Source organism: Bos javanicus, chromosome 11 (genome assembly GCF_032452875.1).
Source record: "Bos javanicus breed banteng chromosome 11, ARS-OSU_banteng_1.0, whole genome shotgun sequence".
Taxonomy (NCBI): Eukaryota; Metazoa; Chordata; class Mammalia; order Artiodactyla; family Bovidae; genus Bos; species Bos javanicus.
In genome coordinates, this window is record NC_083878.1 from 102962467 (window position 1) to 102975781 (window position 13315).

The 13315-nt window shown below is 60.8% G+C and overlaps 1 protein-coding gene across 1 annotated transcript; it reads left to right on the forward strand.

The window, feature by feature from the left end:
- Positions 1–247: 247 nt before the first annotated feature.
- On the forward strand, positions 248–4466 carry LOC133257698 (odorant-binding protein 2b-like). The gene is made up of 7 exons (XM_061434002.1): positions 248–1397; positions 1844–1977; positions 2241–2311; positions 2859–2969; positions 3580–3681; positions 3935–3961; positions 4303–4466. The coding sequence occupies exons 1-6, from the start codon at positions 1308–1310 to the stop codon at positions 3958–3960; spliced, it is 534 nt and encodes a 177-aa protein (XP_061289986.1). The 5' UTR covers positions 248–1307; the 3' UTR covers position 3961; positions 4303–4466.
- The last annotated feature ends 8849 nt before the right edge of the window (positions 4467–13315 follow it).

Sequence of the window (13315 nt, forward strand, 5' to 3'; positions counted from 1 at the left end):
GGTCTCAGAGTGGGTGACTCAGACCCAGGACCCACACGGTCAGGGAGGAGGGATCTTGTTAGGGGGCAGCCGGCGCTGAGGCTAACGGAACCAGGAGCAGGGAGGCTCAGCCTGGACCCCTGAGCACCAGCCCGCATGTGGCTGGTTTGCGCCTCACTCAGCCCGTTTATCCAAATGGAATAGGCTGCGAGGCCTGTCCTGGGGGGACACGGGGGTCAAAGCTGACGGGAGAGGGGAAGTTCCGGGGTGGTCGGGGTTCTGGAAGGATGAAAGAAGTCAGGGAGCGGCATGAGTGTGGGTCCCACTCCAGACAGGAGGACGCAAGGCAGAGCCCAGATTCCCTGAGCCTCCTACGTGCCCAGGGGCCAGCACTCATGGGTCCTCCCACGGCTCACGGGACCCAGAGCCACAGAAGTGTGGGTTCCCCTCGGAAGGGGAGCCTCTGAGGCCCCAGAGACACAGTCACTAGTTATTCTTTTAGCCACAAACATCCAGTGACCGCCCACCACGTGGCCGGAGCCCCCACTTTGGGGAACCGCAGGTGCAGCAGGGCAGAGGGGCGGTGAACCCATGTGTGCAGGAACGAGCGGCCCCACTGGGAGGAGAGCATGCGTTCACCTGGAAACCCAGCCCCGCCTCGGGGTCCGGAGTGAGGGGCTGGGAGGCCGGGTTCCTCCTCTGGGGCCCCGGGGTGGGACACTCTCTGAGGAGGAGATATCCAGACTGACCCCAGGTCATAAACCAGCGCCCCCAGTCCCACCAGGATCCGGGGTTTGCTTCCCAGGCCTGGGACCAGCCCAGGCAGGGGTGCCAGGTGGGTGAGAAGTCGGCTCTGGGGACCCTGGGACTCCACCAATCACACCCCGTGCGTCCCTTCTGAAGCTCAGTCCCTTCGGCGGGCTCCCAGAGAATGCGCCTAAGATCCCAGCCCAGGGCTCCGGGAGGGGCGCGGTGGAGGAGGGGAGGAAGCCTTGACCTTCGCTCTGGGCTGGGGCAGAGACACACGCGGCCCCCTCGCCCCTCACTCCCTGGCTGACTGTCCTCCGGGCGGCTGTCTGTGAGCCAGCACCCTCGGGAGGCGGACCTGGGACAGCATTGCGCGTCATTTACTCTGGGGCACCCGCTCCTCAGACTCTGGCGCTGAGCACACACACGCCCCCCTGACAGGGACTGGGCCGGGGTGCTGGGTGGGCGGGGTGGGGTCCGTGCCAGGTGCTCCGGGTATAAACAGCCGCCTCGTGTGGAGCCGGCACAACTTCCCCCAGACTTCCAGATCCGCCGGCAGCTGGGAGCCCAAAGCCCCAGAGATGAAAGCCCTGCTCCTGCCCATCGCCCTCAGCCTGCTCGCCGCCCTGAGGGCCCAGGAGCCCCCGTCCTGCCCTCTGGAGCCCCAGCAGGTGAGCCTGGTGGAGGGGAAGGCTGTGACCCGTGGGGGCCGCGGACCAGGCCCGTCTCAGGAGGAGGGCTCTGGCCCCAGGCTCCCCGCAGGAAGGGGTCGGGGAGCAGGGGGCTCTCTGTTTGCCTCTCAGTCAGGCCCCTGCTCGTCCCAGGGCTGCCCGGGGAGCAGCTCCAGCTCAGGGCCCAGGGAAGCGACTCCTGGGACCCTCATGGCATGGCTGCACCCTCCACAGAGAAGATGCATTGGGGGCGGAGCCTGCTCCCTGAAGAAGATGAGCGTCCTGCCTCTGTCTAGCACCGGGAGCCCCGCACGCCGGGTTGTTCTGACCAACACCCGGGGTGTAGACGTGCTGGAGCGCAGCCTGCACTGGGGGAGGCAGGTGGTGGGTGCGGACGCGAACCTGGCCTGCCCCACGCTGGAGGCTCACGGCCCCTCCTTGCTCAGATCGCAGGAACTTGGTATGTGAAGGCCATGGTGACCGACGAGAACCTGCCTAAGGAGGCGAGGCCCAGGAAGGTGTCCCCCGTGACGGTGACGGCCTTGGGCGGCGGGGACCTGGAACTCACGTTCACCTTCCTGTACGTGTCGTCACACCCCCTGCCCCGGGCCTGCGGTCCCCTCCCCTCCCCGTAAATGCCCGTCAGGACACCTCTTCCCACCCCAGGTCGGGGTGCTTGCTAAGATATGCATCCCCTGGACCTCGAGGGGAAAGAGTCCCGGGCGGCAAGGGTCGACGGTGCCATCTGGGGGATGCTGGGCAAGAGGCCCACGTGCCAGATGAGCTCGGGTGGGCCCAGGCATGATTGCGGAGCGTGGCTCCTTTGCTCCTTGTGTGTCCCAGGCAGGAGGCCCGCTGCCATGAGAAGAGATCAAGGATGCAGCCAACCGGGGAGCCTGGCAAATACAGCTCCAGTGAGTCCCTGCCCGTCCCCTCCCCACAAGCAGAGCCCTGGCCTCGCCCTCCCCGCGGGGGGCCTTGCTGCCCGGGGTCCCCACCCTGACCCCACTCAGAGAGTCTGACCCCTCCCTTCCCAGGGGTCTCGTCCTGACACCAGACACCAGATGGGACAGGTATGTCCACAGCAGGATGAAGGGACCCCCCCCCACTTCCTCTGGGTAGTCCTGGCCGTCCATTCCACAGGGAAGCAAGGTTCTGGATGGGGAAGCAGGCGGGAAAGCTGCTGGAGCCTGCAGGGTCCAGCCCAGCATCCGAACCCTCCAGCCTCTCTGACTCCACACCTCCTGTTGAGACTTTCCCAGGAGGAGGCTCCTCTCCAGGGTCGGGCCTTGGCAGCAGCATGTCCTGGGCACAGGCCCATGGGGTCCCTGGATGACAGGGAGCTGAGTATGGCTAGGGTGTCAAGAATTCCGAATGTTCCAGAAAGTTCCTTATTGTGGTCTCCAGTATGTTCTCTAGGAACTGAGACAATCCAGACGCGTTTTCTTTGTCCATCCTCAGATGGCGGCAAGAAGCAAGTGCACATTCTAGAACTGCCCGTTGAGGGCCACTACATCCTTTACTGCGAAGGCCAGCGCCAGGGGAAGTCGTTCCACGTGGGGAAGCTCATAGGTGAGGCTCTGCCCTCCTGCCCTCAGATCCCCGTGTCCTGACCCGCCCCAAGGTCTCTGCCTCTAGAAGCCAGAGGAACCGCACCGGTCACTCCTATTTCCAGAATACAGACCACATGGTCCATGTGCGCCCAGCACAGTTTACGGCCCGGGCAGCCAGTCCAGGCTCCTTCTGGGACTTGACCACTCCCAGGGGTCACTGCATATGCAGAATCCCGCTTCCTGGGGTCTCAGGCCAGGGTTTGGTCAGCGTGGGGGAGGTAGGAGGCGCTGATGGAGGAATTCTTGGGGCAGGGACCCTCACGGGGGGTGAAGTTCAGGGTTCTCTGGTCAGAGGCAGCGCAGTTCCTCTGGGAGAGAAGCCCTTCCAGGTCAGGGGTCTGACCGTGCAGATGGCTCTGGGATCCAGCCGGGGTTCCCCCGGAGCCCCCAGGGACTCAGGTGTCCCCCGGGGCTTCCCCACCTCCTTCCCCGGGACCTGTCGGCTGGGAGGGGCCCATCTCCTCCGCACCTGCTCGGCATCCACCCCAGACTGAGCCCTCCTGCCCTGCGCCCTCCCCGGGAGCTGGGACGGACCCCGAGGCCTGACTCACCGGGCACCTGGCCTGCAGGTAGGAATCCCGAGGTGAACCCAGAGGCCCTGGAGGCTTTTAAGAAATTCGTCCAGCGCAAGGGCTTTTCCCTGGAGGACGTCTTCACACCTGAGCAGACGGGTGAGGGCCCGGCCCTATGGCACCCCCCGGGTCCCCTCTGCGTCCTCTTCATGCCCCGGGTCCCTCCCTCCATCCCCTCCCGCCCCTCCCCGGCCCCTCCGTGGGGAGACATCAGCGCTGTGACGGGTCACAGGGAGCCCCGGGGGGCCCCGCTCTGGGTATCCATGACCCACGTCCGGGCTGCGGGCGGTGAGGGGTCTGGGCCCCTGTGCGGGGCGTCTTCTCACTCCTGGCTTTGTCCTGGTCTCTACAGAAAGCTGCAAGCCTGAAAGTGACTAGGGTGAGTGGTCCTTGAAGCAATCGAGGGTCTCGGTTCAACGGGGCTTCAGGGTCCACCGGGCTCCCCGGGGCAGGCAGGAGGGACCCCACGTGGCCAGGAGGCAGCGTCTCTGCTCTGAGGGCCCCTCCGGCCGGCCCCGCCCTGCAGGGTCTGTTCCTGGGCTGCACTCCGCCCAGGCGCCCGCTCTGTGCTCAGGGCTCACAGATGGGTAACTCGGAACGTCTGTGCCTGCCCGGCTGTGCACCGGGCGGAAGGTGCATTCTGCCCCCGGCGCTGCAGCCCTGGGGGCAGGGAGAGCCCTGTCTGCTCCCTTCCTCCATGACCTTTCCCCTCCTCTCCAGGGCAGGGGCACCAGGCTCCACGGCAGCCCCTGGCAGCGCCATCAGGACCCACCATCCTACGGGACGTGGGAGGAGCCCCTGGGACCTGGGCCTCCCCACCCCCTGCTCCCCTGCCCCGCTTTCTCGCCCAGCCCTCCCTCCCCTGTCCGGCTTCAAATAAAAGGCTTCAGCATCCCCAGGGGCTCTGCCTGTCTGTGGGACCCCTCGGGGGGTGAGAGGGAGGACAGGGAGGTGGAAGCCTTGCAGAAAGGACCAGAGGACCGCTCGCGTCCTGGGTCCCCATGGTGTGTGTCTCTGTCCGATGGGCCTGGGGGTCCGGGGAGAGGTGGGTGCTGGCAGCTCTGCCCGAGGTCCCGGGGGGTCTCTGCAGGTCTGATGCCCACAAGCTCAGGTTTGGGTGGTCATGTGGCTGGGGGAGGGAACTGATGCCCACAAGCGCAGGTTTGGGTGGTCCCATGGTTAGGGGGAGGGCTGTGATACCTACGAGCCCAGGTTTGGGTGGTTGTGTGGTTGGGGGGAGGGGTCTGATGCCCAGGAGCACAGGCTTTGGGTGGTCCCGTAGTTGGGGGAAGGTGTGAGGGTGGCAGGGTCAGCCCCAGCCCCAGGTGGGGACACGTGTGCAGGTGGGGATCGCCCGGCCCCACAGGCCCCCACAAGCTGGAGGCCAAGGTGGGAGTGAAGGAGGCCAGGCTGGCCCAGGCTCACAGGATAAGGATGGCCCGACACTCGGCCCCAGACCCGGACGACTCTGCTGGTCCTCCCACACAGGCCTGGCTGCACACAGGCGCTGCCCCTGGTCAGGGGACCGCGTCAGCAGGGACCTTCTGGCTTCTTCTGACGCTGACCCCACAGTTTGCCCAGATCCTCCTGGGGCCTGGCAACGTGCCGCCTGACAGCCAGCTGATGGTGACCATGGTCTCCTTTCTCATGGTGGAAGGAGGATCCCAGCCCAGCCTCCCTGGAGACTGGGGACAAGGGGTCCCTCCACACAGGGTCAGTGAGATTCCCCGAGTCCCAGGCCCCGCCAGTCCCCAGTGGGGGCGGCCTGCTCTCCCAGGCCCTCCTGGACACAGCAGGCCCCACGCGGAGATACCAGGTTCCGGGCACTTGGAGTGTTCCTTCCTGACAAGGAGACACTGGGCAGGGGTCCCACTGCGGTGTGAGCCTCTCACCAGTGTGGGGGCTCCTGGGGCCCAGACCGTCGCAGGCCTTCGTGGCATATGTCTACTTTCTGTCATGACAACTCTCCTGGCCCCACTGTCCCTGCAACGGTGCGAGACCATCATGCCGGGAGCCCGACCGGGGGTCACGGTGAAGGCTGCCTGGTCCTTGGGTTCCTGTCTTGGGATCTGGGCTGGGCACCATCTACCCACTTGGTGGTGACCTGTCCCTAAGTGATGGGTCTCCTCTGATCTGGCTCTTCCCTGGGAGGCAGAGAAGCGGCCGGGGGCTGGCAGGGCCAGGGCTCAGAGTCCTGATATTCCGGGGTAAGACTCGTGGTGGGGGTGCGAGGACCTGCCTGGTGACAGTCCTGCTCAGACCTGCCCAGGAGGCATCCCTCCACCTCACCTGGAGAAACCCGGGCTGAGCCGGGGGGCCCTGTGTCCAGCTCTGGCTTCTGTGGAGACTATTTTAGGGGTCCATCTTCCTGGGGGGAGGCTGCAGGGCCCACATGGAGATGCTCTCCTGTCTGGGAACCAAGCCCAGCTCTGCCCCAGCACTGTCCGCTCCTCAACCACCCTGGGCCTGCCTGGAGGGGTCCAGCTTTGCGCTGGGCCGGGGGCTGTGGGGAGGATGGTCAGATCAAAATGAGCTGGGGGCAGCAGGATCTGAACAGAATCCTGTAAGCGCGTGTCCCGCAGGAGGGACGAGGAGGACCTCAGGCGGCTGTGTCCCGGGGCTTGTGTCCAGCCATCAACCACTGGGCTTGTCCCCAGCTGAACCTGGCTCTGGCGTGGAGGCTGAGGAGTGGCACCCAAACAAAACCGGCCCCATGGGCTGGACTGACCCTCAAGGTCTCCCGGCCACTGCCCTTCCCCGCCGAGGCCCCCCAGGGGTGGGGAGACCCAGTCTTTCCTTCCCACTGCACACTGCATGGGGCGGCCAGCCTGCATCCACTCCCGGTCACCCGCACGGCAGCACCTCATCCATGCGAGGAGCAGCCTGACCTGCACGTCTAGTTCGAAGGTGTCAGGGAGAATCCCCTGAATCTCGCTGCTCTCCTCCCTGGAAACCGGGGTCAGTGGTTGGCACGTCCAAGGCCCCGCCGTCCATTCAGCAGGTGGAGAACACTCACACCCACGGGGCTGGCCCTGCGGGGTTCGCCCACCTCCACCCCCTCTTCTTGGGTCAGCCTCCAGGAGTCCGAGCCATAGGCCGTGGGCTGCCCAGGCCACAGTGGCCAGCGAAGAGCACGGGTCACGGCGCCTGTGCTCCCCGTCAAGCTCAGACACTCGGTGGCCCCTCCCCTGCTTCTGGGAGGCACAGCCTCCCCGCCTCACCCCCTCCACCACCTCATTCCAGAACATTTTCATGACCCTGGAAATGCTCCTCACCCTGTGAGCAGTCACCAGCCCCATTCCTCCTCCCCCACCCCCGAATCCTGGAGACCACCACTGGAGACACCTGGATATCCCCCACGGAGATGCTATCTCCACGCATTTACCTCCTCTGTGTGTTTCTTATCAGTGAAGTCATATCATACGTGGCCTTTCATGAGCCTCTTTCACCCAGCGTGAAGTTTCAGGCTCATCCGTGTGGCAGATGTGGTGGAACCACATTCCTTTTATGGATGAATGTACACCACTGTGGCTGGACCACATACGGCTATCCACTCTTCAGAACGGGTTGTTCGCATTGTTTGGCTGCAGGGAATAAACCCGGAGAACAGGCTTGGCCATGGACTTAAGTCCTGGTCTGCACTTCTTTTGGGTCAGGTAAGCCATGCAGACGACACCACCCTTATGGCAGAAAGTGAAGAGGAACTAAAAAGCCTCTTGATGAAAGTGAAAGAGGAGAGTGAAAAAGTTGGCTTAAAGCTCAACATTCAGAAAACGAAGATCGTGGCATCCAGTCCCATCACTTCATGGGAAATAGATGGGGAAACAGTGTCAGACTTTATTTTTCTGGGCTCCAAAATCACTGCAGATGATGACTGCAGCCATGAAATTAAAAGACACTTACTCCTTGGAAGGAAAGTTATGACCAACCTAGATAGCATATTCAAAAGCAGAGACATTACTTTACCAACAAAGGTTCGTCCAGTCAAAGCTATAGTTTTTCCAGTGGTCATGTATGGATGTGAGAGTTGGACTGTGAAGAAAGCTGAGCGCCGAAGAACTGATGCTTTTGAACTGTGGTGTTGGAGAAGACTCTTGAGAGTCCCTTGGGCTGCAAGGAGATCCAACAAGTCCATCCTAAAGGATATCAGTCCTGGGTGTTCATTGAAAGGACTGATGCTGAGGCTGAACCTCCAATACTTTGGCCACCTCATGTGAAGAGTTGACTCATTAGAAAAGACCCTGATGCTGGGAGGGATTGGGGGCAGGAGGAGAAGGGGACGACAGAGGATGAGATGGCAGGATGGCATCACCTACTCGATGCACATGAGTTTGGGTGAACTCCGGGAGTTGGTGATGGACAGGGAGGCCTGTCATGCTGCGATTCATGGGGTCACAAAGAGTAGGACACAACTGAGCGACTGAACTGAACTGAACTGAAGCCAGGTAAGCGCTGCAGGCTCTCAGCACACCCTCTTGGGGGTTCCTATTCCCCTTCACAAGCTTGATGTCTCTTGGCCCTTCTGTCTGATGACCCAGCCTGAGGACACTGGAGGTGTTGGCTCTGCCACAGACTTCTGAATGCAGAAGCCACAGTGGTTATTTATTTATATATATATATTTAGCAACCAAACAACAGCTTCCCAGGTGGCGCTGGTGGTAACGCAGGAGACACAAGAGACACAGGTTCAATCGTTGGCTTGGGAAGACTCCCTGGAGAAAGGCATGGCCACCCACTCCAGTATTCTTGCCTGGAGAATCCCCATGGACAGAGGAGCCTGGCGAGGTACAGTCCTTGGGGTCACAGAGAGTCGGACACGACTGCAGGGACAGCACAAACCACAGCCACATTCATCGTTGATTTGGCTTTGATGGTCTTAGTCGCAGCACGTGGGATCTAGTTTCCAGACCAGGGATCGAGCCCAGCCCCCTGCACTGGGAGGGCAGAGTCTTAGCCACTGGACCACTAGTCAGGAACCTTAACTACAAATACTGGATAAGACTCTAGCTGATTTAAACAGAAAAACCGTTCAATGAGATTCACGGGCATCTGGATCCAGTCAGAATTTCTGGATCCATGCACAGGAAGCAGGGGACAGTGGTTGGCCGGGGACACCCCCACCCCCACTTTAGGAAGAGCCTGGTCCGCTGGTCACGCTGAGCCTTCAGAGCCTGGGCTGTGGCCTCAGGCATCACCGATTCTGGACCTGTACTGTGTTATCTTGACGACAGCTTCGTTTCAGAGGCCTGGCCTCCAAACTGTGCCAGAACATATTTCTGTTATTTTAAACCATCAACATTGTGTGTGTGCATGTAGACATACACTCAGGGACACACCGACACACTCACACAGGCCACTGCCGTGCCCACAGGTGAGCTTCTCATCTCAGGCTGAATTATCCCCTCTGAAAGCCCACCTGGAGCTCCTCCACCCCGGCCTTTCCTGAGGCCTGCCTCTCGTGAGTGGACACCCAGACGCCCTCCTGAAGGGGCTGACGTGCTCCGCTCACACCATCTGCCCGCAGACCGGCGCACCGGCTCCTCCTCAGGCTCTGGGCAGAGCCCGTCTGCTCTCCTTCCCGGCTCTAGAGCTGCCAGCCCCATGGCCCGTGGCTCCTCCATCCACCTTCAGACCCCACAGCGTCCCGTGGAGCCCCTGCGCCGAGTCCTCTGACTCGGCCCACCCCCACGTCCTCCCTGCCCGGCCCCTCCTGCCCCCTCCTCATATCAGGGGTGATGGCACTGGGCCCGGGATCACCAGGATCATCTCCATCTCATGCTGAGCTGACTGCCCCCCTGGTCCAGCCGCACCTTCAGGTCTTTGCCACAAGCCCCACCTTGGCATTGCCTGGCGGGGAAGGGCACGTAGGTGGCGCTGCCAGGACCAGCGAGAGGGACAGTTCCAGGGCCTCTCAGGGGGCAGTGCCCACTCCAGGCTGACTGCATGGAGCAGACGTTCCTTCCTGCCATCTGACAGCAAGGAGGGGCCACTGTGTGTGAGGAGCCACAAGGAGGGGGACACACAGAAGGGCTGAGCCCCTCGGGAGCAGCGGGGGGACCTCCCAGGAGGGGAGTCCCAGCCTCGTCTTCAGGGTGATGTGCCCCCAGCAGGGCAGCTGCATGGTCGGGGGAGGTGTCACAGAAGGTTCTGGGATCTGGGGGGATGGGACCACCCACCACTGGAGTTAAGAGCTGTGCAGTGTGGGAACAGTCTGGAGCCTTCCCTACCTGTGCACAGGCAGACACACTCACACAGACACACACGCACATGGACAGACGTACATACACATGTGCACACGCATAGGAGACACACGGACACACTCACACAACACAATACGCACACAAACATACACACACTCAGACAATACAATACGCACACCCGGACATGCACAGACATACCCTCTCACACAGTCACATATCCACGCACAGCTTTGCATGTAAGCTTACACACACAGGTGAGCATGAGGACACCTATGAACACACAGGTACCTACGTGCACAGTATAGACACACTTAAGTGTGCAGTTCAGTCAGTCGCTCAGTCGCGTCTGACTCTTTGCGACCCCATGAATCGCAGCACGCCAGGCCTCCCTGTCCATCACCAACTCCCGGAGTTCACCCAGACTTACGTCCATCAAGTCAGTGATGCCATCCAGCCATCTCATCCTCTGTCGTCCCCTTCTCCTCCTGCCCCCAATCCCTCCCAGCATCAGAGTCTTTTCCAATGAGTCAACTGCTCGAATGAGGTGGCCAAAGCACTGGACTTTCAGCTTTAGCATCATTCCTTCCAAAGAAATCCCAGGGCTGATCTCCTTCAGAATGGACTGGTTGGATCTCCTTGCAGTCCAAGGGACTCTCAAGAGTCTTCTCCAACACCACAGTTCAAAAGCATCAATTTTTCGGCACTCAGCTTTCTTCACAGTCCAACTCTCACATCCATACATGACCACTGGAAAAACCATAGCCTTGACTAGACGGACCTTTGTTGGCAAAGTAATGTCTCTGCTTTTGAATATGCTACCTAGGTTGGTCATAACTTTCCTTCCAAGGAGTAAGCATCTTTTAATTTCATGGCTGCAGTCACCATCTGCAGTGATTTTGGAGCTCCCAAAAATAAAGTCTGACACTGTTCCCCCATCTATTTCCCATGAAGTGATGGGACCAGACGCCATGATCTTCGTTTTCTGAATGTTGAGCTTTAAGCCAACTTTTTCACTCTCCTCTTTCACTTTCATCAAGAGGCTTTTTAGTTCCTCTTCACTTTCTGCCATAAGGGTGGTGTCATCTGCATATCTGAGGTTATTGATATTTCTCCCGGCAATCTTGATTCCAGCTTGTGCTTCTTCCAGCCCAGCGTTTCTCATGATGTACTCTGCATAGAAGTTAAATAAGCAGGGTGACAATATACAGCCTTGACGTACTCCTTTTCCTATTTGGAACCAGTCTGTTGTTCCACGTCCAGTTCTAACTGTTGCTTCCTGACCTGCATACAGGTTTCTCAAGAGGCAGGTCAGGTGGTCTGGTATGCCCATTTCTTTCAGAATTTTCCACAGTTTATTGTGATCCACACAGTCAAAGTCTTTGGCATCGTCAATAAAGCAGAAATAGATGTTTTTCTTGAACTCTCTTGCTTTTTCCATGATCCAGTGGATGTTGGCAATTTGATCTCTGGTTCCTCTGCCTTTTCTAAAACCGGCTTGAACATCAGGAAGTTCATGTGCACAAACACAGAGATACACAGGTGCACGGGAGTGAGACAATGCCATTTGCACTTGGGCGGAAAGTTCTGGGCGCAGAAAGGCAGAGGAATGGGGGCTGGGGAAGCGAGACCCTGTGTTTCTGTCGGTGGAGTCGCCCCAGCACCTCGGAGCTGGAACCAGGGAGGAGCGGCAGCGATGGGGAGGAGGTGGATTTGGGAGGAAGGCAGACAGCTCAGGCTGTGTGGGGAGCAGAGAAGGTTCCAGAGGGTCAGTCAGGCCTCTCGGATCCACTGGGGTATTGACCAGAGCACAGGAAGGTCGATCCAGGCTGAAAAGGGGAAGGGAGCTGCCTGGAGGGCAGGGGCAAGATAGGCCCCGTGGGCAACCTGGAGGAGGTGCTCAGAGCCAGCCTGAGGCTGCACTGGGGGCTCAGGAGGTCTGGGGATATCGGGGCATCAGCTCCAAAGCGGGAGCTGGATCCTGGATGGGGACGGGCTCTCCAGAGGCCTTGAGGGACCAGGGCGCGTCCAGGCTTCCCGGGGCTGGTGCAGTGAAGGCCGCGGGACGGGAGAGGGGAGCACAAGGAAGCCGCTGTCTTATCTCCTGGCTCTGAACCCAGAGGCACCGCTTTCCGTTCTGATAACATTCTCCTCCCAGACAAGGCTTCTCAGGACTTGTCCGACCCGAGAGTCACGGGAGCTAATGATACAATTGAGAACCTCCATTCACGGGATCCAAAGAAAACGATGTCTCCCCTCCCACCCCGCCAGACTGGGGGGCCTTTGTGAAGGGGAGGGGGTGGGGCCGCTGGTCCAGGGATAAATGGGTGACCCCGAGGCTAGGCGCCCCCGGAGCGGACACGGGGACCCTGGCCGGGCAGCTGCTCCTCCTGACGGCTGGGCTGGGTCTGCTCTCCGTGCTGGGGGCCCAGGGGCCCCAGGTGACCCCCACCAGCATTCAGAAAGTGAAGGGCTCTGAGAGAGTGGGGTCGTGGGACGAGGGTGGCCCAGGTCAGGCGCCTGCGCTGGGCTAGGGTCCCAGTCCTGCTGCTCCCGCCCCGGGTGGACTTGGCCAGAGTCCCCTGTCTGCGTCCTCGGGGTCGTCTCCAGGCAAAGTAGAGGGCTTCCTCCAGGGCCCGGGGCAGCGGGGCTTCGTGAGGCCTCAGACAGATGGTTCCTGATAAGGGGTCTTGCCCAGCCCCCGGACCTGTTTCTTTACGTCTCAGGCTGTGGTTCCCAGAAACTTCTCTCTGTTCATCTGAGAGGACTCTAGTCTGACCGTCCACTTTGCAGTGAGAGGCTAGTGCGTGAAGGTCTATGTGAAAACCATGCATTTGTGCCAATAGCTTGTGACTCTTAAAAGCTCAGCTAAGATTTACGGTGAGACTAGGGGCCCTGGAAATGCCCTCCACCACCAGGGCCCTGTCACCGGGCTTGGAGTGTCCGGTGAGCCTCACCTTTGCTGCCCTCACCCCATCCCAGGTGCCTCTGGGCATCCAGGCAGCTGGTCCAGGTGCCCCCACGCCCCCTAGTGACCAATCAGGCACTCGCATCCCCTCCTGACCAGGGGCACCCGTCCCCCTACTGCCCACTGTGCCCCCTGTGCCTCCCTTCTCCGGGAGCTGGTCAAGCCTGTACTGAGAAAGCCAAGGCAGGCCTGGTTAACCCCACCCTCGCTCACGGACCAGCGCCCCCCCCCAACCTCGATCCAGCGTTTAGGAAACGTGTACATCAGGCAATGGGCAGGAAACAGGGCTATCCCCAAGGAGAAGAGGGGACACCCCCTGCCCTCCTCAAGTTTGGGATGAACAGTCTGGGCAAGCTGCAGTTCAGGAGGTCAGCTGAGCACCCTTCTCCCACACCTTCCTTCACCCGCTGGTGGGTCCCCGGCCCCGACCCTCCACGTGGGAAACAGGCCCGCTTCCCGCTGGAGCCCTTGGCCCAGGCCTTCCCTGCTGGACAGCGGCCTCCTGAAGCCCTGATCCTGTGGCCTCGCTCCCCCAGACCCATGAAACCATGGGGACCTCGCCCAGCCC

Coding starts and splice junctions, on each gene's coding strand:
- LOC133257698 (XM_061434002.1), top strand. CDS start 1,308: ATGAAAGCCCTGCTCCTGCCCATCGCCCTCAGCCTGCTCGCCGCCCTG. Junction 2,970..3,579: donor CCACGTGGGGAAGCTCATAG/GTGAGGCTCTGC, acceptor CCTGGCCTGCAG/GTAGGAATCCCGAGGTGAAC. Junction 3,682..3,934: donor CTTCACACCTGAGCAGACGG/GTGAGGGCCCGG, acceptor TGGTCTCTACAG/AAAGCTGCAAGCCTGAAAGT.